This window comes from Synchiropus splendidus, chromosome 3 (assembly GCF_027744825.2).
Source record: "Synchiropus splendidus isolate RoL2022-P1 chromosome 3, RoL_Sspl_1.0, whole genome shotgun sequence".
In the NCBI taxonomy this organism is placed as follows: Eukaryota; Metazoa; Chordata; class Actinopteri; order Syngnathiformes; family Callionymidae; genus Synchiropus; species Synchiropus splendidus.
Window position 1 is genome coordinate 36,405,978 of NC_071336.1, and position 27,633 is coordinate 36,433,610.

General features: G+C 52.4%; 1 protein-coding gene across 1 annotated transcript in view; it reads left to right on the forward strand.

Annotated features, from left to right (window-relative positions):
- Positions 1–1,351: 1,351 nt before the first annotated feature.
- Positions 1,352–27,633, forward strand: part of LOC128756529 (uncharacterized) — a 34,866-nt gene continuing 8,584 nt past the window's right edge. The window contains 43 exon segments of the mRNA XM_053861142.1: positions 1,352–1,668; positions 6,302–6,469; positions 6,544–7,068; positions 7,143–7,322; positions 7,397–7,419; positions 7,628–7,711; positions 7,798–7,907; positions 7,988–8,138; positions 8,449–8,620; positions 8,691–8,796; positions 8,888–9,009; positions 9,104–15,119; positions 15,201–15,302; positions 15,379–15,507; positions 17,544–17,651; positions 17,777–17,920; positions 17,997–18,101; positions 18,169–18,350; positions 18,412–18,576; positions 18,638–18,864; positions 18,942–19,044; positions 19,118–19,218; positions 19,296–19,424; positions 19,503–19,578; positions 19,580–19,742; positions 19,875–19,998; positions 20,080–20,214; positions 20,294–20,326; positions 20,401–20,511; positions 21,524–21,808; positions 21,868–21,941; positions 22,006–22,200; positions 22,296–22,722; positions 22,795–24,015; positions 24,083–24,411; positions 24,966–25,117; positions 25,193–25,555; positions 25,617–25,876; positions 25,947–26,016; positions 26,100–26,375; positions 26,477–26,567; positions 26,641–26,695; positions 26,762–26,882. Of these exon segments, the coding sequence (XP_053717117.1) occupies positions 6,303–6,469; positions 6,544–7,068; positions 7,143–7,322; positions 7,397–7,419; positions 7,628–7,711; positions 7,798–7,907; positions 7,988–8,138; positions 8,449–8,620; positions 8,691–8,796; positions 8,888–9,009; positions 9,104–15,119; positions 15,201–15,302; positions 15,379–15,507; positions 17,544–17,651; positions 17,777–17,920; positions 17,997–18,101; positions 18,169–18,350; positions 18,412–18,576; positions 18,638–18,864; positions 18,942–19,044; positions 19,118–19,218; positions 19,296–19,424; positions 19,503–19,578; positions 19,580–19,742; positions 19,875–19,998; positions 20,080–20,214; positions 20,294–20,326; positions 20,401–20,511; positions 21,524–21,808; positions 21,868–21,941; positions 22,006–22,200; positions 22,296–22,722; positions 22,795–23,288 (11,268 nt within the window). The 5' untranslated portion in view covers positions 1,352–1,668; position 6,302 and the 3' untranslated portion in view covers positions 23,289–24,015; positions 24,083–24,411; positions 24,966–25,117; ... (5 more) ...; positions 26,641–26,695; positions 26,762–26,882.

The window sequence follows — 27,633 nt, forward strand, 5'->3', positions numbered from 1 at the left end:
TTTTTTTTTTTTTTTTTTGTGGCTATACGGACGACTGCTGAAGCTAAGTCAGGTGCAGCTGCGGACCCAGGATTCTGCTCATGTATTAGACTCCTCTCTCAGGGAACACATGCTCTCCTGTCAGTATTTCTCAACGGACAGCAGATGGCAGCACAGGCCGTTCTACAGTGATCGCGCTACAGCCGGTCCCTGGAAGGATGGTGCGCGACAGTGACTGAGTGTATGTCACGTGACCGGCTGCGCTGACAAGCCCTTCACCTTCTGCCGCTTATCCGGGGTCGGGTCGGGAGGCAGCATTCGGAGCAAGGAAGCCCAAACTTCCCGGTCCGCACAAACCTCCTCCAGCTCTTCCGGGGGGATCCCGAGGCGTTCCCAGGCCAGAGCGGAGACATCATCTCTCCAGCGAGTCCTGGCTCTTCCCCGGGGTCTCCCCCGGTAGGACATGCCCGGAACGCCTCCCCAGGGAGGCGTCCAGGGGGCATCCGGATCAGATGCCCGAGCCACCTCAGCTGGTTCCTCTGGATGTGGAGGAGCAGCGGCTCCACCCCGAGCTCCTCCCGGATGACCGAACTCCTCACCCTATCTCTAAGGGTGCGCCCAGCCACCCTGCGGAGGAAACTCATCTCATCCTTTCGGTCATGACCCAAAGCTGGTGACCATAGGTGAGGGTGGGAACGTAGATGGATCGGTAAATCGATGGCTGACAAGCCCATTGACAATCAAAGAGGGAACAGACCACCGTGTGTTTGATCTCATGGCCGGTGTCTCGGTAAAGGGCCAGAGAACCGGTGGCCTGTTGAGGTGAAGAAGAGTAGTGAGGGCCTGTATTCACTGCCAAGAGAGGCGCCTCAACCACGACGTCATCTGAGCGAGAAGACGCGCACACACACACGACACGCTCGACTCTCAGCGCCACCCTGTGTTCAGGTGGCGCAAACGTTCAACACGTGATCACTGGTGTGACACAAACAGCGCCATCTTCAGTCGCTTCGTTGATTCGCAAATACAGAGAAGGTGTTTTCACATCAATGCCTTCCATTTGAACTTCACACGGCCACCATACACTCAGAGTGAAGGAAGGCGTCGCAGACTGTGTGCTTCGGTGCTTGTGTGACGTCGCGGCTTCGTGGAACGGCTCGTCTCTCTGAGCGGTCGGAGAGCTCAAGTCCAAACAAACGCCAGAGTTCCATCCCCGACGATGCAGCCGACACTTCCGGTCCGATGACAGCGCCTCCTCACAATCAGCGCCCCGGAGATCCTTCCGCGGGGTCACACTCCCGCGCGCGCACGCACACACGCAGGTGCGCGCGCGCGCGCAATACACCTCGAACATAGGCGTGTTTTCATGTGGACGCGCGTGTGCCCGAGTCAAGTTTACGCGCGTGCCTCTGTATCTCGGGACTACTTTCTCGCGGCCGATGACAGGCGGTGCTTCGGTCGGCCAAACATGGCCTCCTTAATGGAGCGACCGCTCCAACTTTGATGTTTTGTCCCAGTTTGTGGAGGAAAACGTTTCGAAGTCGACCAGAACCAGCGGGGACGTTTGGCAGCGGACCACGGAGGCGATGGAGCCGTGAGACGGATGTGATAAGCCGGATAAGTTCGCTGCAGGAGCCGAACAGACGTGAAGTTGTGTGGAAAGCTGGGGAGAAGGACCGCGTCCAACCCGTAAGAGAGCGTCCGTCCGCGCCTCGCCTCCCTGTGGGGCTCGGGTTTTAACTCAAGGCTCGATGGGTCCAGTGTATCACTCGGCTGCTCCTGCTGGAGCGGCTGCAGAGCGCCCTGCGCGGGCTAGTTCAGAGCTAGGATGCTAATGCTAACAAGTGAACTGGGCGGTGCAAAGACGCTAGCAGCTAATGGCTAGTTACACTTTCTGTTTACATGGAAGGGACCAGTGGAGATGAGGGAGCCTGACCGACGTAAACGAGTGGTCGACCAGGGTGTACGTGTGACCAGAGCACACGAGTGCCCAGTGGAGACGTGGGAGACCAGCGTGCGTGTGTTGCCAGTTCACACTAGTGACCGGAGAACATCAGTGAGCCGTGTTGAAAGCTGTGGTTTGCGTAACTGACATTTAGGAATGGAAATGAAATAAAGGCCTTTTAATTGTCTATGGACTGCATAACCGGATGGAATCGAAGTTTAATAATAGTAGTTATGTATTCTGTTCCAAATATATATGTGGAGAATCTCCACGTCCAACTGATATCAAACAGATTGATGGACCTCCTGGATCCGTCTCGCGTGAGACTTGCATTTTGTCCACACGAGGCTACCGTAGCGCCACCTGCCTGTGTTGTGCAGACTAAAATGAAGAAGGAATAGTTTGGAGCGTTGTGGCGCTGCCAGAGTACACACACGCTCGCGCTGCCGCTGCTTGATGTATATGTTGTGCGCAGAGACCTGCTGACACTAGTCAAGTGAGATATCGGCCAAGCTTTTGTTTACATTTTGGGAATTTCTCTCCGGAGATTAATAAAGCATCTATCTATCTATATGCACGCCACCAAATCCAACATCTTATCATTGCAGATGCTGTGCGTGTTTACATGCTGGTGGCATCGGAGGTGGTGGCAGTTCCCGCGTTGCTCAGCGTTTTGCCTTCTATGTGCCTTTAGTAGAGACATGACACAACAGGGACATCTCGTCCATTTGACATGCATTGTGTGCATGTACAATTAGTTGAAACTAGGGGTGCTCAGATTTTTCAGTGTTGAGGGTCTGTCTCGCAAAGCTAAGCATTTGTCTTTGAATCAACCTTCATCTGGATCACTTTGACTTGGTGTTGTAGAGATTCCCGACAAACCTTTAACATCCATTATCTCACTTCACTAGTCATTCTTATCTTAGCATGTTTACATTTTTGGAGTGCATTTATTACCTAAGAGCTGAAGCTTGTGTTGGTCCACAAATCAATCCACGATCTGTGGACGCATGCGAACAGGCACAATGGCCTTGCTCGCTTCGCAATGTTTTTATGGCAACTCGACAGGGACAATTAGCAACACAGACTGCACAATTTTGTTTTGTTTTACAGTAAGGGATGCACACAAACGTTTCACAACAATCTCTATCACCGCCACAACTTTGTTTACATAGATGATTCCGTCGCGCTACGCTCAAACCTCAGTTTAATGGACGATGATGAGAAATAGAATCCAAAAATATTTCCATATAATAACCATCTTATTATGTTACTAGCGGTTACTAAAAGGCTGGTGGCTCTACAGCGTCACGGTAAGTGTTGTCATGCAGTCAGCGGATGTTTGCTAGGTTCTTCCTTTGATAGTTTCGTACCTCTAGCATCTGCCTTAGCACCCAAACTGTCGGATTCTGCTCCAAGCTCATACAATGCGTGCAACCAGTCCAAACATGACACAGCCACATTGTTTTACACGATTGATAGTATCCATCAATTCACATTCCAATGTAATATTTGAATGCTAATTTTATTTGACTAAATTGACCAAGCCAAATATCATGCCAATGTGAACAATATAGATTAATAAAACCAGGCAGTTAACAATCCATTTAAAATAGTCATTCTGTGAGTTGTTGTTTTTCAAATAGCTTAGTTGAGCTAAGTGGCAATTGTTATTTTAACGTGGAATATACTGATACTTTACCAATCCAAAAAAGTCGGCACTTGCTTGTAGTGCTGTGTTTAAAAAAATCGATTTTCTGATTCTGAACCGATTCGTACATTAATTCCATAAGATCGATTCGTGTGTCCAAAGATCGGATGAATTAATTGACGTTTTAACACATATTCTCCGGGTGAAGTCCAAGCCCTGTGACGACCTCGCGCGTCACGTGACGCGACATCACCCAGCGCTCCTGTCCAAGCCATCCACCGGGCCACAACAAATGAAACTCGAGCGAACTTTACCACTACCGGGTAATTCTGCACGCTCTGTCAAAATAACTGAAGCGACTGCGGCTTCATTTGCAAAGATATGCGCCGTCTTCCGTCGTTGAGAACGAGGGCTTCAGGCGGCTGATGAAAGTCACAGAGCCACACTACGTTACGGTGTCTCGCAAACGTCTGTTATCCCAAACACGCGCCAGTCAGTCAAAGAAAAGGTGAAAAGTAAGCTTCAGTCAGCAGTCAGGGGGGCATTACAAGTGATACGTGGACATCTTGGCAATCTTACACGAGTCTGACAACTCACTACATTGATGAGGAGTGGGACCTCTTGTCGTACGTGCTACAGACCACAGAGAACTGTTCACGTACTGACCAATGACCGTCAGGTTGCTGTGAAGTCAGCACTCTGTTGACATTTTCAGTGGCTGAGAATATCTTTTTTTCATGTTGATAATACCATAACAATGCATGAGTATTAAACAGCAGCATCTTTGGGTGAATTGTTCATGTCCTATTTCTAATAATGCAGCAGTCCCGTGAGCCAGTCCCATCTGGCGCTCTGTGTCCGGGTCTTTATTATCATTGACTATCAATCCTTCATTCATTTCCTGCTCAATGTCAACATGATACTAGTATTAATACGTTGCCTAACTTGTCATGTGATCATGGCAGTAGCTCAGAAAATGGTTTAAGTACTAACCAGAATCGAGATCGGATCGGATCGAATCAAATCGAATGGTGATAATCAATTCTAAGTCATGAGAATCGGAATCGAATCGATTCTTGAAATTAGAATCGATACCCAGCCCTACTTACTTACTGTGAAGATCATCGAAAGACTGTACTGATACTCATCAATCTGCTTTTCTATATTGAGATCTTTAAAACTACGTTGTTGATCTCAGACAATTCCAGGGCAGATCAATTATAGAGCAAACACACTATCAACAGTTGTGTAGATATGATACTGTCTGTTCAAGCGAATGGAAAAACAAAGAGCACTGAGACTTGCATAACTAATTTGTACTGGTGATCGAGTAGGCAGCAATGTGATGTTCTCTGCATCATTGGGATTGGTCTCCAAAGTCAGAATGCTTTTGTGTTGGAAAGTGGTTCATGAGGTTTGAGATGGGGAGAACCAGCTTGACAAGGGACTTCCTGCATCATGGAGTGGAGGACGTTCACAAGTCACAGGAGTCAGATCCCTTGTACTGGTGCACGTTTGTGACAAGGCTGGTCCAGAATGGGCAGAAATATAATTTCACAATTAACAAAAAAACAACACAATTTTGGTTTCATCATGATGTTGTGTGTTTTTTCACAATGACAATGCAAATCTCTTGTCTCTTAAGTGCAAACAAACGCTTTCTGTATGTTTACTAGGGATGCGACGAATGACCTTTTTGATAGTTAACTACTTTAGCAACTTGTTGCGTTATATATTTTAGTTATAATTGCTCAAAATGTGGTTATAGATGGTTTTTAAAAGTCAAGTAAAAAAATACTTTCTCCGATTGTGTAATTTTAACAACAATGTGTTATTAAGCTCAAATGAACTGCAAGGCCTTCGGTCAGTGATGTTTTGTCGTGAAATTGTGCGAGTGAGTGACAGGGCACTGCAGCATCAGTCAGGGCCTGCGCTCCACTCAGGACGCAGCAGAACTGAGGAAGACACTGTTGCTGGATCAGGGGCAGCGTTCAACTAATGTCCGTCTTAGGCTGTGGAAGTCAGACGAGGAACCTTCTGGCCTTCTGTCGACAAGGTGTGTGGTGAAATTGGAGGAGCACTGAGTTTGAAAACAATTGGAAGAATTTTTTTATTTTTTTTTGCAGCTAGTTTGAGGATATGTTGTATGACGCATGCACGTTGTCTTTCTGACAGTCGGTCGGTGACACAGCATTGACCAGTCTGACAATCAACTGATTATAGTCTTCAGACACCTGATTTGTCAAGCGCTGTGTGCTTGTTGGGTTGGAACAAAAACCTGCACCCCTGACAGCTCTGATCTATAGTCTCAGTCCCAGGGGCTCAGACATGACTCCAAAACAACGAGTCTCTTAGGGGCAGTCTGACCAGATGTGCAGTGCAGGTTGTGGCGAGTTGGGATGAAAAAGGTGGTCTGAACTAATCTAAAGCTTCTGCGGTGATGTCTGGCTGGACCCCAAACACAGTATATACATCCATGTGGACTTGCTCATCCCTTTCTCTCCTCTCCCTAAAGGACTCACAACTCTTGTGTGTAAAATAGTCGCTCTGTTGTGATGACCATATTCATGAGCACAGTATCTTTTGATTTTATATAACGGGAGGCTGTAGACCGCTGGTCTTTTTTCATCTAAAGTTTCTTCTGAGCAAAAGTCCAGTGAACATTGAAATAGTCAACATCTGAATGACTTAGGCTGCGACATATTTGTGTATTTTTCTGTCCGCAGGATGCCGAGTGAGGAGCCGCGGGACAGAGGACGGCCCCCTCCGGTTACGCGGGCAAAAGCCGCCGCTTCCAGCCCAGCAGCCCTTGACAGGCGAACAAGGGGCCGCCCTCGTAGAGATGGGACACTGACTGGCACTGTACTCTCACTGCCTCACAGGGCTAGAAAAAAGTGAGTCTCAACTAGGTCCAGTCTTCCAGGGTTTTAGCATTGATTTGTCATCTTCTCCATCTTTGTCCAATAAGGGGATGGAGTCGAGGTCGTCCTCTGGGAGATGAAGATCATGATGATGATGTGGATGCCACAGAGAAGCCCCGCCGTCAGAGAGGTTCAAGCTGCCGTTCCACTTCCAGGCGGAAATCCACCACTGAACCAGAGGCTGAATCAAAACTTCCTGGTCCTGGACTAAAGAGTGACAGCCACACTTCAGGAGGCCCAGATGCCAGACATGGTGGTCTGGCTCCTCAACTGGAGAAACGGGCTGAACACAGTTGTGAGACTCAAGGCCCAACTTTAGAAGCAGATTTCCAGCAGAACCCTGACTCAACTTCCAACCTGTCCTTGACTGCTGATGTGGGCTGGAACTGTCATATCTCTCCCTTATCCAGCGGTGATGTGGAGCCCCCCTCTGATGCCATGCAGAATTCAGTGAGCAGAACCACTCCCTCCTCTGCCTCCGATAAAGACCCATTGTCTCCATTCTTCGACCAGTTTCTCTCTGAGGAATCTGGGGATCCACTCAACGCAAACCTGGGTCTCTCTGACAAATGGTAGTCCACACACACACACACACACACACACACGCACACAGCCACCAACTACTTAACTACACTTGTGTCTAAAGCTTGCAGCAGTGTGCCTTTTGTTACCGTGGTGATGTGGATTCGCTGGGTCAGGGCCGGCTGATGGTGTTTGGCCCGACGCCGGGGTACATCCCACTCCACATCCAGAACCGTCGCACGTCATCTGATAGAGATAGTGACTGTCATGATCACTGCTACCGTGGAAACCAAGCTCCTGTGCTGTAAGCCCCTCAACGAGTTCCTCTGCAATAGCTTGAAGCCGGTTTCACTGATGATCTACTGTCTGTGTGTGCAGGTTTGCCAGTCCAGATCTCGATGGTGAGTCCACACTCGTGCATCCTGACAAATTCCTGTCAGAAAGGGGCTTTAGAATGAGGGAGACCACTGATTGGGTCAGGGTAAATGCACGACTGCGCTCACAGGCAACCAAAGTGGTCTTTGCCTCTGCTTGAGAGAGAGGTTTTCTCTTCATTTAGAAATCTGTTTCATTTCTTTTTTTTTGTTTGTTTGTTTTTGTTGTTGTCAGGTGCTTCCTCTGAGTTCCTGCAGCAGGTTGGACCCATTGGCCTTCCTCCCGACATTGATGTCCAATCTTTGTTCGATCCCACAGGTGAGCTCTTACTTTTGTGGCTTTTGCACTGTCAGTATTGTTGACCCTAACTGTGTATCTGTACGCGTGTGCCTGCGTGTGTGCAGGTCAGTGTTGTGCTCACTTACAGTGTGCAGCCTGGTCAGAAGGTGTGCACCGAGGGGAAGGTCAGTCGCTTCTCTATGTGGACAAAGCTATCGATGTTGGAAGCGCTCAGGTAAGATGCAAGAAATGAAATCATCACTCCCATGTCAGTTCTTGTCCAACTCTCAACCACACTGACCCTCACCTGCTCAGGTGTGTGTCTTATGTGGCCGTTTGGGGGCATCGCTGCGCTGTCAGCGGTCCGGCTGCGGACGCAGTTACCACTTTCCATGTGCTACTGCTGCTGGCGCTCTGCAGGATTGGCACCAGAGACTCACACGATGTACAAGGCACACTGATGCAGGTAACCCTTTAACCAGGACTTAATCAGAGTGCTGGTTGAAGCTAGCCAGGCTAACCTTAACCAGGACTCTGAACCAAACTGAAACCCAGTTGTGATCGCCCAGTCATTTTGACTCAAATTGAGGCTTGGACTTGTGCGGTCTGGAAAAAAATGTCCCCGTAAAGCAAAAAGTCTTCACGAGTAGGTGCGTTCCTAAGAATTAGCCCGCCACAAGGCTAGCTATACAAGTACACACGCACACACATAAACATCAAAACAGTGTATAAGATGCACACAGTGGCTCATGATGCTACTTGCTTTGTGTTTCCAGCATCTTCAGTGTGCGTGTTGTGTTCCTCTGTTGATGATGTCTCTGGGATGTTGATGTGTTGTTGCTGTGGAAATCGATACCATGGCAGCTGTCTCGACCCCCCTCTCTCGCCCTCCTTCCTGACCAAAGTAGGGTGGCACTGCCCAGAATGTCAAGTTGGCCCGAGCTGCAGGTAGAGCCCACGGACATGCTGACTGACATTGTTCACTTGTGCAGCAGTGTAACTTTCTTGTTTGCGTTAGGTTGTCTGGAGGCGGGGTGTTGCGGGTGTGTGACTGCTGTCAGAAGGCCTATCACTTGCATTGTGTCACACCGGAGATCCAACATGCTGGCGTCTGGGAGTGCAAGGTCAGTTGCCTCCCATGGCCCACGTCTGATCAGAGTTCTAGACACCTGGCAGTACACGTGACCTCCAACTTGTCCCCGTTCTCGTCTTCAGAGTTGCAGGGTCGGTCGTGAGGTTAATGGACCGTCATTAGGTATTGGAGCCCATCCCCCCGGCCTGGGTCTCTCATCAGCCCCTGAAGACCCATCCCAGCAGAAGTGTACGCGCTGCTCCAGGTCTGATGAATCACTCACCGCACTAAGTGACGATTTTGCCCACATACTCGGGGGTTTGACCTTTCTTTGCTTGTGGTATATGTTTCTTTTTCAGGAGAACAACCTCTCAGCTGATATGCGGTGAGGGTACAATTTCCGATGTCATCTGTTTCTCCTGCAAGTCACGAGACACAGACCTGACGCTGGAGTCTCGGACCACCGAGACTACCTCTCGTTGCTGGAGTAATTCCACGACAACATCTCTGCCCAAGACTGTCTCTCTGGCTTCATGTTGTGTGAGGGACTCAAAGCCTGGAGGATCTCACTCGTCAATGAGTCTTGAACATTCTCAGCCTTGTCGACCGGAAGTCCCTTTATCCCTTGTCCAAGACAAAGTTATGCGAGAGGATCAGCTCCCACTACACTTTTCTTTGTCTGAAAATGGAACACTCCGACAGTCGCCTGAGCTGCGACTGAATTCAGAGTCACTGGAGCAGTCTCAACGGCATCCTGACTTGTTACCTCAGAGGGATCTCATCAAAAGCGTTGAGCTGTCCAATCCTCAACCTTCTCAGCCATGTCCAACCTCTGATGGTCTCTCCAATGGGACGCCTCCTACTGCTCCTCGTGCATCTCCATTTCCTTTGGGAAACCATACACTGCTGAATGCGACACCGTCACGCCCTCAAACTGACCAAAGTCAAGTGGAACATCAGCTTGACTCTATGTCGACCAGTTGTGACCCAGTGGTGGGCCCACTGCAGGGGATAACAGAACCAACACCAGAAGGCCTTGATCACGTTAGCAATTCTCCTGAACATGGTGACTGGTTGAGTTCGGAGGGCTTGTGTGCTACCCATGATCCCCTCTGCGCATCCTCCTCTGATACTGGCCATGGACACCACTTCCCTTGCTCTTCAAGCGTGAACCCTCCAACTCAGTGTCCATGCCTCCCTAGTGTCAGCCCCACACAGTACCATCAGTGCTTGTCCAGGGATACCCCTGGACCCCATCCTACCTGTCCTAGAGGTTTGAGTCCTGTACAGGTCACTGAAGTTCTGTCTCGCTCCCCCGTCCCTCACAATCCATGTAGCTTCTCACCAAAGGATGCAGGTCTCCAGCCAGGAGGGACCGCAGTAACAGTTCCAATTGGCGCTTCATTGGCAACAGATGTCTGTTTTCAAAAATTGCCGTACTCAAGGGAGGGTATGTCGGCTAGCCCACCTGTACCCCACAGTGCCCTGACTTGCCGACCTGCCTCCGCTCAACCTGAAGACCTTGATGCCAAGCCTAGTTCTGCCCTCCCCAACCCTGCAAGCGGAGTTGATGTTGGCCTTGCTTCTGCCTCCTCCTTTGTGGGCGGAGACAACAGTTCTAGTTCAGCTGTGCGTCCCATAAGTGCCAGAACTTTAAGCTGCCCTCCAGTCGGCAACCACGAGTGTGACATTGTGTGCCCCGATACTGATACTTGTCCAAGCAAAGTTTCCACTGTATTACGGTCTAGTCCTGCAGGTCATGCTAGTCCTGGTCTTATCTCTCACGTTTCATCAGTCTTATCAGCTTGCTCATCCACTGTGGATGATAACCTTCATGTAACTTCTGTCGAGATTGGCTTCCTTCCAGCTGAAGCGCCTTCTGCCCTCCAGACTGGTCAAACCCAGAGTGGCGTACTTGGTAATCCGCTGTTGCTATCCAGCTCGTACACTACTTCCTGCAGTAGCAACGCGGTTACAGAAGTCATTGGTCAACGTGACATCTCTCCTCGGACGTGTCCAGATCACAGCTGCACAGGTGAAAGTGCCATCCAGCTAATATCCAGCCTCACTCCTGGTACTCCCAGTTACCATCGGTCAGAACAGTATTGCAACCTCAGTCCTCGTCCTGTAATTCCCAGGCCTGGTTCTCTTAGTCCTACGAGTCCAGAGTCTCCCATTTGTTCAGGTGCTGTTGCCTTAAATTCTAAAGTAATCTCCAGTGACTCTGAAGTTTTAGGTGTGTGCTGTGAAAGCAAGAGACCAAAGCCTGATCTTCATGTACCTCCAGTTGAAGAAAGGCTAGGAAAGACTCCGATTAAGGTGCTGCCCCACTATAATCTTATTGCTGATGAGTCAGTGCATGACCATGTGCTTGCTAATGCGGTGACACTGGACAGGTCACATACTTGTGAGGCTGTGCAGAACAGTGCACCTGTTGATGAGGCCATGCTGGATAATAAACCTGTTGATGACGTACTACACAACAGTACACCTGTTGATGAGGCAGTGCAGGAGAAAACACCTGTCGATGAGGGGGCAATTCAGGAATATACACCTGTCAAAGAGGAGGCAGTGCAGGAGAATACAGCTGTCGAAGAGGAGGCAGTGCAGGAGAATACCCCTGTCGAAGAAGAGGCAGTGCAGGAGAATACCCCTGTCGACGAGGAGGCAGTGCAGGAGAATACAGCTGTCGAAGAGGAGGCAGTGCAGGAGAATACAGCTGTCAAAGAGGAGGCAGTGCAGGAGAATACCCCTGTTGAAGAAGAGGCAGTGCAGGAGAATACCCCTGTCGACGAGGAGGCAGTGCAGGAGAATACCCCTGTCGACGAGGAGGCAGTGCAGGAGAATACCCCTGTCGACGAGGAGGCAGTGCAGGAGAATACCCCTGTCGACGAGGAGGCAGTGCAGGAGAATACCCCTGTCGACGAGGAGGCAGTGCAGGAGAATACCCCTGTCGACGAGGAGGCAGTGCAGGAGAATACCCCTGTCGACGAGGAGGCAGTGCAGGAGAATACCCCTGCCGACGAGGAGGCAGTGCAGGAGAATACCCCTGTCGCAGAGGAGGCAGTGCAGGAGAATACCCCTGTCGCAGAGGAGGCAGTGCAGGAGAATACCCCTGTCGACGAGGAGGCAGTGCAGGAGAATACCCCAGTCGACAAGGAGGCAGTGCAGGAGAATACCCCTGTCGACGAGGAGGCAGTGCAGGAGAATACCCCAGTCGACGAGGAGGCAGTGCAGGAGAATACCCCTGTCGACGAGGAGGCAGTGCAGGAGAACACCCCTGTCGCAGAGGAGGCATTGCAGGAGAACACCCCTGTCGCAGAGGAGGCAGTGCAGGAGAATACCCCTGTCGCAGAGGAGGCAGTGCAGGAGAATACACCTGTCGCAGAGGAGGCAGTGCAGGAGAATACCCCTGTCGCAGAGGAGGCAGTGCAGGAGAATACCCCTGTCGAAGAGGAGGCAGTGCAGGAGAATACCCCTGTCGAAGAGGAGGCAGTGCAGGAGAATACCCCTGTCGAAGAGGAGGCAGTGCAGGAGAACACCCCTGTCGACGAGGAGGCAGTGCAGGAGAACACCCCTGTCGACGAGGAGGCAGTGCAGGAGAACACCCCTGTCGAAGAAGAGGCAGTGCAGGAGAACACCCCTGTCGAAGAAGAGGCAGTGCAGGAGAACACCCCTGTCGACGAGGAGGCAGTGCAGGAGAACACCCCTGTCGACGAGGAGGCAGTGCAGGAGAACACCCCTGTCGACGAGGAGGCAGTGCAGGAGAACACCCCTGTCGAAGAGGAGGCAGTGCAGGAGAACTCCCCTGTCGACGAGGAGGCAGTGCAGGAGAACTCCCCTGTCGACGAGGAGGCAGTGCAGGAGAACACCCCTGTCGACGAGGAGGCAGTGCAGGAGAACACCCCTGTCGACGAGGAGGCACTGCAGGCGAACACCCCTGTCGACGAGGAGGCACTGCAGGCGAATACACCCATCGATGAGCAGGCGGTGCAGGAGAATACCCCCGTCGAAGACTTGCAGGAGTATACACCCGTTGACAAGGAGGCAGTGGAGGACAATACACCTGTCGATGAGGAGGTGCAGGGGAATACACCTGTTGATGAGGCTGTGGAGGACAATACGCCCGTCGACAAGGAGGCTGTGGAGGACAATACGCCAGTCGACGAGGCAGTGCAGGAGAATACACCCATCGATGTAGACGCAGTGCAGGGGAGTACTCCCGTTGATGAGGAGGCAGTTCAGGAGAATACACCCATTGATGAAGACTTGGAGAAGAATACACCCATCGACAAGGAGGCACTGCAGGAGAAAACACCTGTCAATGAGGCAGTGCAGGAGAAAACACCTGTCAATGAGGCAGTGCAGGAAAGTATACCTGTCGATGAGGAGGCAGTGGAGGCGAATATGCCCGTCGTGGAGGAGGCAGTGCGGGAGAGTGCGCCGGTCGAGGAGGAGGCAGTGCGGGAGAATGCGCCCGTCGAGGAAGAGGCAGTGCGGGAGAATACCCCTGTCGAGGAGGAGGCAGTGCGGGAGAATACCCCTGTCGAGGAAGAGGCAGTGCGGAAGAATACCCCTGTCGAGGAGGAGGCAGTGCGGGAGAATGCGCCAGTCGAGGAGGAGGCAGTGCGGGACAATGCGCCCGTCGTGGAGGAGGCAGTGCGGGAGAATGCGCCCGTCGAGGAGGAGGCAGTGCGTGAGAATGCGCCAGTCGAGGAGGAGGCAGTGCAGGACAATGCGCCCGTCGTGGAGGAGGCAGTGCGGGAGAATACAGCTGTTGATGACACGGTGCAGGACAGGAGACCTGCTAATGAAGGAGATCAGGGAATGGGTCCCATTGATAACAATTGTGAGAATTTTGGCATAGCTAAAGAAGGGTTCCGAGATAGGTCTCCTCTTCAATACAAATTACAGGACCGAGCATCTCTCGCTGAGAGGCAGCTGCAGGGAAAGTCATTTGCTGCACAGCAGGAATCCCATGGAAAGCTCCAAGAAGAAGAGCCATGTCCTGGTGAGAGCAAGAAAATGCAGGAAAAGACATGTGCACAGGAGATGCAGGTGTGCATTTTTCCGGAGAAGGCAGAGATGAAGACCAGTGGTCAGGAAGAGCAGTTGAGGGCTTCTGCAATGCAGGAGGAGACTTTTACTGTGGAGGAGGAGGACAAAACCTCTGCTGAAGTGCTGACTATAAGAATGCCTGCTGTGGTGGCAGAGGATCCTGCTGAGGAGGACATGCTGGAGCTGGATGCCAAGGGTATAAAAATGACTGAGGTTCAAGTGGCACATTTGACCAAGCGTAGAGGGAATGATGTGGAGGCGCATTCTGCAATGCCACAGCCATTAGAAGACTCGAAACTCACCTCAGCTATCTTCACCATTGAAGCCACGAAAAGCTCGCCTGCAATTGCTTCATCTCTTATGCCATCTCTGCATTCACTGCCTCTCCCATCACCTCGTGAAGCTTTTCGTCCTCTGCCGCACACGCCTGTCCGGGAGGTTGATGTGGGACTGAGCGTTGGAAGATCTGATTGCATTAGTTCTCAAAAGCACCATCAAAATGCCATTAAGCTGGAGTCTACATCCTGGAATGAGGAGGTGATGGAGCATGTTCCTAGGAAGGAGTCACTGCCTGTATGTGAAGTAGAGGAGGAGGAGGAGGGAAAACGGGAGAAAAAAGATCACTTTGTGCATGTTCGTGTGCAGGATGAAGCAGAGTCGTATGATAAGGAGTCTCTTCCTTGTCAGGAGCAGACAGTGGAGGCGTGTTTGCCTGCGCAGGAGAACAAGGACAGCCCTTCTTGGCTCAAGGATGAAGAAGGAGAGTCATGTTATGTTGAGGAAGAGGAGCCTTTGCCTGTCATGGAAGAAGAGGCGGGGTGTTCTCCTGTGCGACAGGATGAAGAGTCGGTCTGCAGGACGGAGGCAGAGGCTGAGTCTTTGCCTCAGTCGGTGCAGGAGCTTTTAGGCAAGCAGGAAGTGGAGTGCTTCCCAAAGGAGCCTCCAGGAAAACCTCAAGATGAGGTGCTGAGGATGCCAGCTGCCGAGGAGCAGTTGGATAGTCAGGTGCTGGAGTTGGATTCTCCCCTGGATATGGAGGTGATGCAGTTCATGAATGCATCCCCCCCAACTTCCCTCCTCCAGCTGTCTTCTTTCACCCCTCCTCCAATGTGCAGAGATAAGGGAAATATTCTAAGCACACGCCCCTCCCAAACTTTAGATGACCTTGCCTTTCGCCTCAGACAATCCCCGTTCTCCACTGAGGCATCACCCGAGACCTCCCCCTCAAGAGCTTTTGCTGCACCGCTGCCCCACTCACCACCTTCGCCTCCTCTCAGCTCTTTTGATCTGCATGATGAGTCTTTGCCGCTCACTGGGGTAAGAAGTATCCGTCCTCTCTTTCTGGTGGCCAGGTTCATTCTTATCTTGTTCTTCTCATCACTCTCTCCTCTATTTCAGTCTCCGTCCACCATGGTCCTTCCTCTGACTCCCAAGATTGGAATGGGAAAACCAGCAATCTCCCGGAGGAAGTTCTCTCCTGGGCGATCCAGAGGCAGACAAGTGGGTCTTGTGGCTAACAGGGATGTGGTCTTTGTTTTGTTGGCACTCCTGAGATTGCCTGCTCTTTTTCACCCAGAGCTCCTGGGGTAGCTCACGCAGGGCTGTGAGTCCACCCTCGTCCTCTCAGGATTCACTAAGTGAAGGCAGTTGGGACAGTCCCAAACCCCGCTCAGAGGACCCCCTTCTTCTCTGGGGTGTCAAAGTGGTAATTGCTCACCTCTTCACTCTCACCTCGTCCGTATCACGACAAACATGTGACGTCTTAAAGATCACAGATTCTGATCCTGTAGGACAGCGTCTTAAGCGGCAGCAATCAATGACTCATTTGGGCTATCACATAAGTCAGCTTCAAGAGGAAGCCAGAATCGGGTCAGACATGTGAGAGACAAACTGGAGTTGAGGAGAAGGACGTGCATGTGACACTTAGTCAGTCATGTGAAGTGGGAAACTCATTTATTGTGGTTAAACAAGAAGGCTACACCTGGGAAGTACCACGGCGCTGGTGTTGGCGCTCGTACCGACAGTCTAGGAACTGGCTCTCCTTCTCTATGTGCATTCACCTGCCCTCCTACCCCTCTCTGTACTCCTGCCACACCACCACCATTTCATGCTTCAGTCTTTCAGTCCCTTATTTTCTGCGTGGCCTGTCAGGTCATGTTGCTCTGTGCTACCAACTTCAGTCGACAGAAGTGGTGCTAAAGTCAGCGTTCTTTGACTAAAGCAAAGTTTGAAGGAGAAATTTATTTCAAATACAAATCATTATTTCTAACTTCTTCAATATCTTTACTGTATTTTCGATTCCTTTTGCAACTCATTTGATGAAAAATAGTGTGACTTTTCATGGAAAACACAAAACTGTGTGGGTGACCCTGAACTTTTGAACACTAATGTATCTAAATTGTTTGGCGGAGCCAGAGGTAGTTGCTTGATCTAAACCCTTTCCCTGCTTGGGTCAGCTAGTCAGTATCCTGGAGCGACAACTTACAGACGGCAGCGCAGACACTGACACCGGCTGTGGAGGCTGAACACCGGAGAGCAGTGTGGCAGTAGGTGCCAGGGAAACGCACCGAGCTCTGTGGCGTCAATATACGTCGTATACCCCACTGGGTTCGACACACGTGGAACGAATAGCTGGTTAGTAAGTAGCTGGAAATGATGCTGCCCCAGCTGTGGTGCCGGTGTGAGGCACGTGAGAAGGCTGTCAAAATCCGACTCGTGCTCTGATTCCAGATCACAATTATCTGTCAACCATCGGTGACCATTCATAAAATGCTTGAATGCCAGCTGCCCTGATTCTGAAGGCCTGAGCAGATTTCATACACCCCGGCAGCGCAAGCTGGATAAAAAGCTATGAGGAACACTTTTGAATTCAAAATCCAATGAACCTTTTTTCATAACTATGAGCAGGATTTCTTTACATCTGCTGTCATTCTCTGAGTCCACTGCCTCCATCTTTCTTCAAGCAGTGTCTCTTAGTTATTCTATCCATAATGAAAATACTTTCAACAATATCTGTCCATTATTTGTATGAGTTTGACCAGCTATTGAGCTTCATATAGTTGCATAGTGATCATATAGCAGAGATCACATTCACATCAACTTTGTAATTCTCCCTTTTTCTCACCTGCTTTTTAATTTTGGTCTAATATCTGAAGTTTTTCCAAGAGAATTCTCCCCATGACCTTGAGTTGGTAGATGTCTGGTGTATTCTCCACCTTTTGACTGTTCAATTCTCTTTCCATTTTTTGTTATGTATTTGTACATTTAACCCTTTAATTGGCCTGTTAATAGGTTTTAACCATTATTTCCCTGACTGGAGATTTGTCTGCCAAGTGCTCCTGTCTTATTTCTTTTCTGTCATAGACTCTAAATTGCTGGTTCCTATTAAAATCGTCGACTCTGTCTTCATTTAAGTGGTGGTTTTCTTGCGCTTCTGAAGCGTCTGCCCTCTCTGGACAGCTGGAGTTCTGCGCTACTTGATGCTACTGCTCCGTGCTAATGTAACTCGGGGAGCAGCGGTGAGTCCGACCAGAGTTGTGCCCGCTGTCGCGCGGTCCTGCTTGTTGAACAGAACCATGAACAGACTGGACTATAGTCGCGTCAAACTGCAGTTCATGTGTCAATCCCCCTCCCCTCGGCCAAACGTGAGGAGAGCGGTCTAAAAACAGCTCCTTAAGTTGTGGCCTGGAGTTTCCTTAGCGGATGGTAATGACTGTGTTACACTGTGTCCGGCTCTTTCAGGGTCGTGGTTCTGGATCCAGCCGGAGGAGAACCAGAGGAGCAGGCATTAGAGGCGGCAGAGGAAGGAGCCGCCTGAGGGCAGTGGACTATGTGATGCTGTCACCAGGAGTAAGAATAGAACTTCAGATTTTTGAAGTGCAAAGTCATGTCAAAGATCTTGACCACCAGCAATAATGTGTTCCTCGGGAACAGCTATTTCATTGACAACCTGGGCGTTTTGTGTGCGTTCACAGAGCAGAGAGGCTGAGTGTCAGCAACTGAAAGATGAGGAGGAGGAGGAGGAGGAAGAGGAGGAGGAGGAGGATGAGGAGGAGGAGAACTCCATGCACAACACAGTGGTGATGTTCTCCACATCTGACCACTTTACCCTGAAACAGGTTTCTCTCCACCTAAGACCTGCCAATGAGTCCCATGATTCTGATTAAAGAGCTGTTTCTCTCTGCTGGTGTACAGGACGTGTGTGTGGTGTGCGGCAGCTTCGGCCGGGGACCTGAGGGCCGTCTCTTGGCCTGCTCTCAGTGTGGCCAGTGTTACCACCCATATTGCGTCAACGTCAAGGTCTGAACACAGACCACCGGGTCCTCCCCTGACACTCTTCTCACTGTGAAGGCCTTCTGCCCTGCAGGTGACCCGTGTCATCCTGACGAAAGGGTGGCGCTGTCTGGAGTGCACGGTGTGCGAAGCGTGCGGCAAGTCCAGCGACCCCGGTAGACTGTTGCTCTGCGACGACTGTGACATCAGCTACCACACCTACTGCCTTGACCCGCCACTGCACACAGTCCCTAAAGGATCCTGGAAGTGCAAGTGGTAGGTCTCCTGTGGCCCAGCTGACTTGTTCCGTGCGACCTCTGCTGCTCTGTGTCTGCAGGTGTGTGTGGTGTGTGCAGTGTGGTGCTACCACTCCAGGCGTGCGCTGTGATTGGCAGAGCAATTACAGTCACTGTGGACCATGTGCCAGTTTGAGCTCCTGCCCTGTCTGCCATCGCCGATACAACCCGGACGAGCTCATCCTGCAGTGTCTGCAGTGCGACAGGTGACGTTGGCCCGAGTATGTTGCCTTGCACAGTGGTTTTCTAACACCCAAGTCTGTCTAGGTGGCTCCATTCTGTGTGTCAGGGCCTCGTGTCTGAAGAGCAAGTGGAGGCAGCAACTGAGGAGGGTTTCAAGTGTTCGCTGTGCACCACATTCAGCCGCAGCCCCTTTGGTAGAGACGCACTCGCCCAGTTCACGCACAGCGTTTGATCTTACAGGCGTGTGCTTGTTTCAGGGAGGACCGATTCGACTTTCATGGCTCAGATTCTTCCCAGGATCAAAGAGCTCGGTGAGTGTGGAGCAAAGAGGGTTGGTGAATGTCTCCAGTTTTCTGTGAAATACACGTGTGTACGTGTGCGTGCGCAGATGTCAAGACGTACACTCAGGATGGAGTGTGCCTGACAGAGTCTGGGCTGTCTCACCTTCAGTCTTTGGTGGAACCGCTGTCGTCGCCACGCCGCTACAAACGGTAAACAACACACCACTGGTGTTTAGAACACACTGCTCAGCACTTGCTCCTCAATCAGTCCTCTGGTGTGCAGGTCCAAACCTAAACTGAAGCTCCGCATCATAAACCAGAACAGCGTCTCTGTGCTGCAGACTCCAGTTGACCCGGAGACTCTGACTGAGCTGGACCACAGTGGTCAGAGGACACACGCATGCCTGCACAGCCTTACGCTCTGTAGGCAGAAACGCACTCTCAACCGTCTCTGTTTTCAGGTGACTTTGAGTGTGAGATGAAGTCGGACTCTAGTCCTGAACGTGACCAAGCTCCCAACGACGTTGTTGCGAAGGAGCTTGAGGTCACCGACGGAAGCAAGAAGAGGAAGCGAAGGCCTTACAGACCCGGTGTGTGTCCACACTCCCGCCCGCCCATGTGTGTGTGTGTCTGCGTGCTGATTTGCTATTTTGTGTTGTCTGCTGCAGGTATCGGCGGCTTTATGGTCCGGCAGCGGGGGGGTAAATCGGGACTCAAATTCATTGGTAAGGGCTCCGTGGCTTCATTGCCAAACGGTGTTAATGGCTCGTGACTCAATGATCTCAGGCTTATTTGGTGTTGCAGACACTGCAATAGAGACATTGGACACCAATGAGCAGGATAAAGTGAAGAAGAGATACAGGAAGAAGAAAACCAAACTGGAGGAGACGTTTCCTTCCTATCTGCAGGTGACAGACTCTCTCGCACCAAGCCGCTTTGGTTCTTGATTGTTGGTGTCATTCCCCCACATCACAAACCTGGTGATAGTCAGCCTCTCTGCTTCCATCAGTCCGATAGCATGTTGTGATGGTCTCCCTCAGGACGCCTTCTTTGGTCGTGACCTGTTGGAGCGCAGTTTTATGGTGACGAGGAGTGGTGAGGGATCAGACCCCCCGAGCGTGCAGATCCCTGCCCTGATGACCAACAGGAAGCAAGGAGTTCTGGGTGAGTTTCTGCCAGAAAGTGCCGTCTGGCGTTCGGTCCGTGCTCTCTGCTTTTCTCCTGACACACGTCTGCGCCTCTCAGCGGCTCTGAATACTGCATCCACGATGACCTCACACGAGGAGCAGAGCCAGGAAGGCAGACCGGGTCAGAGGCTGGTGCAAGATGAGAACCTGGATGCTATTCTGAGTCCTGAACTTGACAAGATGGTGACCGAGGGTGAGTGCAACATCTGAAGTTGTTTGTCCTGCTCATAATCTCCAGTTCAGTCAGGAATTGTGTTTCTTCCTTCCTTCAGGTGAAATCCTCAGTAAACTTTACAACATCCCAGGTATCTCTCCGAACACCCTCAGCAGAGCTCTGATAGTCCCTGGGACTCACCGCGTGTGTGTGTGTTGTCTTTAGAACTGGAAGGCAAAGACGTTGAGGAGGTGTTTACTGCTGTGCTGAGTCCAAACAGCGTCCACAAGCAAACCACACTCCCTGCTGCCATGAGACCTCAAGGTTTCCACACAGGTGGGTGCATGTGCACAACATGTGCCAAGGACCTGGCGTGGTCCCGTACGCTTGCAACCCTGATAGGGGAACGTTTCCACTCGAGCTCAGTGGTCATGTCAGCACACGACCAGAATACTGTTGAATATGAGTCAAGGAAACGAGAAACTGACATGGCTAAGTTGCTTATGGCCGATCACATGTAAGGGGGAAGGTATTGACATGCCACGAGCCCCCGTCTGTGGAAGATAAGTACGGATGTGGGACATCATGTGAATACTTGGGCTGCCCATGGTCCTGACCAGTTACCAATGACAAAGGGAACTGCTCTGCCGAGGGAGGGTGTTCTGGGCGGCCTGCTCGGGCTTAAAGAAGGAGGCTTTGGCGTGGCAGGCCCGAGTCCCATTCACCCCCTCTTCGCACCTGGCTGGGTCTGTTTTTCTCCTCACGCGCAGAATAGCACGTGCAATGAGTGGTCAGTCAGACGACACGCCATTCATGTGCAACCCAAACCTCTGTCCTGACACGTCTTTGTTTTGCGCTCGGTCCTCGAGGTACCAACAAGGAGGGCTCCTCGTCTGTCTCTGGGTGTGGACAACATATGTCCAAAAAATGTTTTGTCTTTCTCTTGTGGTGTCTGTTCAAACAGCACCAAGACAGTTGAACTTCCACAAGGGCCTTGCTGCTAACGTCATGCGCACAGCACTCAGTCGCATGGGGCTAAAATCACACCCTTCATTGACTCTGTACCTGGCTCAAGTCTACCAGTCGGGACCCGAAGCCCGCTTTGTTTGTGTTGAGATCTCAGCACTTTGAGACTTTGTTTCGACAGTGAAAGCCCCTTAATCCCACTGCCTGGTTGAGAGAGGACTTTCTTTGGTTTTATTGTTTTCATCTGTTGACAGTGACATATAAACTTCTCATGACGCCCACGTGCACGCACCCACTTACCTGACACAATGTTTCTAAATACGGTGCATCATAGTGCTGATCTCTTGTCTTGTGACGACATCACTTCTCTGCTGTACCACAGCGGCTGGTCTCACTCGTCATCCCCCAGTCAATGGCCTGATGGGAGTTCCTCCTCACACAACTGGTGCCGTCATCCCGGGTCCCTTTAGGATGCTCTCTCCTGGAGCCCCCGCCAGCTTGCCTAACGGGGGGCCAGTGAGCAGTGAGGTGGAGTCGGACAGCATGACAGCAACACAGAGGAGCACGATGAAGTGGGAGAAGGAGGAGGCGCTGGGAGAGCTGGCCACTGTGGCGCCTGTGCTCTACTGCAACACCAACTTCCCACAACTGAGGGAGCACTACCCTGGTACGCGCACACACACTCGCACACTCACACACACTGTGACCGTGCGACGTGTCCCTCAGACTGGTCCAGCAGGGTGAAGCAGATTGCCAAACTGTGGAGGAAGGCAAGCGCTCAGGACCGCGCCCCATATGTGGTGAGACTTCTGTCATGTGACCGGCAATGTCTCCTCCTCTAAAATGTTTTTGTGTGATCGGCAGCAAAAAGCACGGGACAATCGGGCTGCGCAGCGCATCAACAAGGGGCAGCTGAGCAACGAGTCGCTCAAATGCCTCCCTCTTTCACTGCCGCCACCAGGTCCCTATGAACCTGCGCCTGTGGAGCCTGAGTTGATGTTCAAGGATCCAATGAGACCCAAAGAGTCAGAGCAGGAACAGGAGTGGAAGCTCAGACAGGTGAGTCAGACGACTGGCTGGGGAGGCGCCTCGGGTGCGACGGAGCTTTTCATGCGTCTTATATATGGTCTGTCTCACTGCCTGTCTGCGTGCAGCAGCTGCGTCAGAAGAGCAAGCAGCTGGCAAAGATGGAGGCGACTCAGAAGCTGGAGCAGGTGAAGAACGAGCAGCTGCTGCAACGACATCATCAACTTTCATCCAGTCAGCACCAGACCAGCGGTGACTCTTCCCCCTCATTCAGACCGCATCCCCCGCTGGCAGATGATGTGTTCGTCAGACCACAGGCTCCGCCCCCTTCCGCCTTCCCCCTCCCCCAGTGCCTGTCCCCATCCTCCCCCCTCAGTCAGACCCCGTCTTCCCCCCAGATGTTCTCCTCCCCAACCTCACGCCCTTCCTCACCGTGGGACTCCTATTGCAAGACAGTTGGACCCGCTCGGCCTGCCTCCTCTCCTTTGGGCTCTCCTCTTCCCACCCCTGAGAACAAGAGCAATGAATTATCGCGGGCCCTTGGACCGCCCACAGGTATTTCCTCTTCTTGTATGTCTCCCCCTTATTCTGGCTTGTTCTCCTCTGAACCTCATTGTGGTCCTTCAGCAGGACAGCACCAGATCAGACTCCGTCCAGAACGGCCCTCTGGCCCCTCTCTTGATCAGCCGTCCAGACAAGCACTCAGAGCTGAAACCAGGCTCCAGGGAGGCGTCTTCAAAGCTCCCATGCCCCCCCTGCAGCAGGAAGGGTTCGGTTCAGGAGGTCACTCAGACGCTGTTCTTAGCCACTCGCAGCCTTCCAGCCCACTCTCTGGTCTGGACTCCCCTCACTGCAGCCCCTACACCCAGCAGCCTGGGACCCCAAAACTGGACCCCAATCAGCATCCGGAAGTTTCCGCTCAGTTGTCGCCTGAACCACCACCAAGCAACGCCCCGACATTGGCAACACCTCGCCCTGACTCTGGCTACCTGAGCGCCCTGATGAGCCAGCGGACCTTTGACCCGGCTCTGCCTCCGTCCTCGGATCAGCCTGGCCAGGTAACGTCCACGCGCACGCACGCTCACAGACACTGTGCTGGAAGACATGAGCCAGTCTGCTGATCTGACAGTAGCTCAGAAAGGGTCCCCAGATTCGTCCTGTTGGGTCAAAGCTTTTCCCCGATTGGATAACATCAACATCTCATTGAGCCAGTTGGTGAAAGAAGGTGATTTCTATTTGAGAAGATTGAGTTTCTGAGCATCATGCCCATGATCAGAGTGGCGCGAGACATTCCAGAAGGTTCCTCAAAACATCCAGAAATGGCCTGTTCGTACTTGGGGTCAATGTCTCTGGAGTAGACCTGTGACAAACATTCAAATGCAGTGCACCGAAAATTGTGAAGAGACGTGACCGAGATCCGTCTGCTGCAGAGCACCGGTCGAATTTGTAGCCTGAACTAATGGAGCAGCAATAGACCAGGACAATGGCTCAAACCCAAGAGAGTTGGAAGAAAGTGGAAGTGTAAATGAGTCTATAAATGACTGAAGTTGTGCTGCCGAACACTTTACCCAGGTTTGCAGGTCTGGTGGTGTGGGGCAGCCCAGCTAAGTGTGCCATTGACAAGTGAGCTGCTTTGTTTCACAGTCTCCAGGGCAACAGCAGCGAAGCGATTTGCTGCTTAGACCCCATTTCATTCGGAACCCACTGCCCCCCAGGGGGTCAGAGGAGGGTGTCTTACCAGGTGCGGTGGGTCACATGACACCAGGACATGTGGAGGATTCCGCTTCCGCAGACAGGTCGATGAGCTTGCTCCCACAGTTGGGCGACTCGGAGGAGAAACTCCGACAGGTACGATTGCGCTCCTTGTGTTGTTCAGTTGGCTCGACCACCCACTCACGGGGTCTCTCCTTCACAGCGCCAACGGCTCCGGCAACTGCTGCTACGGCAGCAGCAGCAGAGGGGTGTGCTGCGTCCGGAGAAATCCTCCCCTGGACCTGCTGGGTCTGACGTACCTCGATTGTGGTTCCAGAACAGCTCTAGTTTCCCTTCCTCCCCGGTGTTGTGGCGACCCCCACCTCCTTATCCAGGCACAGTGCAACCCTCGTCTGCTGCCAGTCCCGGCCCTGTCCCGGCCCTGTCAGCCGGAGTGTTCACACCAGAACCTCAGAAGCTCTTCCAGCCCACCGAGTCTCTGGGCCCCCAGCAGAACCATCCACCGGCACTGGTCCAGAGAGCAGGACCAAGGTGACGCACGCACACACACACACACACACACACACACACACACACACACACACACACGTGCCTGTGTGGATCAGGCTCAAATGATCTTCCACAGACGACACTGAGTTCCGTCTCCCTTTTTGTTAGCTGACCTGCGTGTAGTCTGTGAAAGCTGTGCTGTTACGGTCCGGGTCCCTCTCGTTACTCAGTGATCACCCACAGCTCTGGTGCACCTATCACCCCTCCTTCCCCCGTGCCTCAGTGTACATGAAGGTTTTGACTCACCACAAGTGACTTCCATAGAAAGAAAATGCATCAATCATCTCCTGAATCACAGTCGGCTCCTGTAGGCAGACATGAACCTGACCTGACTCCCCTGAAAGACTGAGTAACTAAGAAGCTGTTGGTGGGCCGTGTGGTCTCGACCCGGCTCGTCCAATCTAGCGGTGATGCAGGTCGTTATTGCCTCGGGTCAAGTTAACTGAAGTGTAACTCAAGGCCTTTTAGGACAAGAAAGTACTTGTTTTATCTGGTGCACGTTCACGGGCTCAGATAGCTGCTCCTTCTGCTCCCAGGTCTGCAGCTCGCTGCCCAGTGGCTCTTCAGGACTTCAAACCCTCCAGCCATGTCTTGGGGCGTAGTGAGGTGGAGATCTGCACCAGAGGTCCGACAGATGCGACTGCCACAGCATCTGCCCCCTCCAGCAGTCGCCTGCACACCTACCCGGGTAAGTGTGATGCACACCGGTGAGGGGCACCTCAGTGCCTCCCAAGTCATGACTCCGGTCTTGTTGGCCCAGCAGCACCCCAGGGCTTCGCACCCCGCCCGCTGCAGCAGCACAGGATCATGGGCCAACCTTACATTGAGCTGCGGCACAGAGTCCCTGAGAATCGTCTCAGACTAGTCACGCCCCCCAGACCTGTCCCCAACCTTCAGCGACCGGGACCTGGGTCCAGTATGGAGGAGATCCCACTTAGTCAGCAGATGGTGCTGCTGAGCGGTGTTGAAACTCTTCAGCAGCAGCGGCACCTGCAGACTGACAGTGCACCGGTGGGAATGTCTCAAAGTTTGGAAGAGCATATGGAAGACTCAGCTGTGAAGGACCTGGAGGATGTGGAGGTGAAGGACCTGGTGGATTTGAACCTTAACTTGGACGCCGATGATGGTAAGATCAGAGTTGTCTCAATTGATTTGAGTCCCTCAATTGTCACCCTTCTGTGTTACAGGGAAGGACCTGGATCTGGGTGCTAATGACCTGCACTTGGACGACTTTCTACTGTCAGGGAAGTTTGACCTGATTGCTTATGCTGACCCCGAACTGGACTTGGAGGAGGAGCTTGATCTTGGTGAGCCGTTAGAGGATGGGAGCGAAACAGAGAAAAGAGCTCAGGTCAAACAAGAAGCCCAGGCGGGCCCCAGCCGAGACCCTGCCGCTCCGCACTCATGTGTTCGCTTCCCGTGTCCACCAGGACCCCCGGGAGCCCAGGTTTGATCCACTTGTTTGTTGGTCAGGAAACCTTTAGGACTAACATTTGTGCCTTCACCTCCTGATTCAGGACTTGGCCTCAGGCATGGCCATGGTTCCACTCAGGCCCGGAGTGCAGAGTCCTGCCTCCTCTGCTGGAGGTTTGTTGCCGTAGATGAGAGTCTGGGACGCCCTGTTGGTGGGCTCAGGCTCATGATGATGATGACCTGTGATTTATTTCCAGGCCAACAACAGAGGCCCTTTCCTCCCGCTCCCACCTCAGCCCGGCCTGGTCCGTCTTCCCAGACACCCCCGGTGACCCGGCTCCACCTGCTGTCTCACCAGAATCCACAGGATCAGCTCCTGAGCCACAACAAATCCAAGCTGTTGCTGTTGGAGGAGCAGCCGCTTCTGCTGCAGGACCTTCTGGACCAGGAACGACAAGAGCAGCAGCAGCAGAAGCAGATGCAGGCCATGGTCCGGCAGAAGTCCACAAGTGAGACTGAGTACCCTGACCCGAGTAAGGACCACGATCCAAATAACCTTGCCAGAGAGAGAGAGGGCGCGAGAGAAGCTTGAAATGAGTGAGCGGGTGTCTGTGCTTCTCCCTCTGTTCCCCAGGCCTGGACCCGATCATGAAGGCCAAGATGGTAGCACTGAAAGGAATCAACAAGGTGATGACCCAGAGTAACCTCAGCCCCATCATCAGCAGGTTGGTAGCATCAGTTGGCTTCACTCTCAACCTGTCCTGGCACTCACCTCGGGGTTCTGCTCTCTGTGTTCAGGGTACAGCAGCCAGCCCCCCTGGAGGCGCCCCCACCCACCAGTATGCTGCTCCAGGTACTGACAGTTCTCTGAGAAGGTTCCTGTCTGGTATTCCTCTAACGATGTTCTCAACCCTCTCAGCAGGATGAAAACCCACTCGGGCTGTGCTCCAGCCCCGCTGCAGGCCCCCCAGCGGATCCCCCCACAGGTCCCCCTGCTGGCCCTCCTTCTTGTACCCCCAGCAGAAACCTCGACTTCGTCAGTGAGTGTCTCTTACTCTTCGTGTCTCTTTGTCCTGAGACTAAGTGCGTTCGGCCCAAAAGTCCCACATGTGAATACGGGACGGGTCTGGGCCGCCCACTTGATCCCGGCCGGAGAGTTGCTCTCCGCGGGGCTGAGCGTCTGGCCTCAGGTGAAGCTACGCGCACAGTGCGACAAACATCCGGAGAAGCCGCCGCAGCAGAGGGTCTGACGGCCGTCTGGGCCACGGCATGCTTCAAAAAACCGACCAGGCGAAGTCGCAGATGACGGAGGCGAGCGGCCGCAGGAGACTGGAGTCACTGGACAGCGCGACGCTCCGGGACTGGCCAGGTGTGCCGGGGTTAGATGACTCGCCTGCTCGGGCCTCCATGAGGCTGACGGACAGACAGACAGACTCGCTTCAGTGAGTCATGTCTTCACTGCCGTGATCCTGCAGCAGCAGCAGCCAGGAGGAAAGAGGCGGCTTTCTCTCACCAGACGGTTCCTGGCTCGTTCCTGACCTCTGGATCTGGACTGACAAACACCTTCTCCATCCTCAGTCCAATCTCTCTCACTGTGTTCAGCGCGTGGTGAGAGCAGCGTGGACCGATCCAGGCGCGCCGTGTTACGCAGCGTGTTTCCGTGTCACATCACCATGATGACACTCTTCCCTCTTTTATTTTGGCCGTGAACCGGCAGGTTCTGTTCCCGCCGTGGCTCAGCTCTGTCATCGGTTCAGTTCTGAGGTGACCACGAGGAGGTCAAGCCGCTGC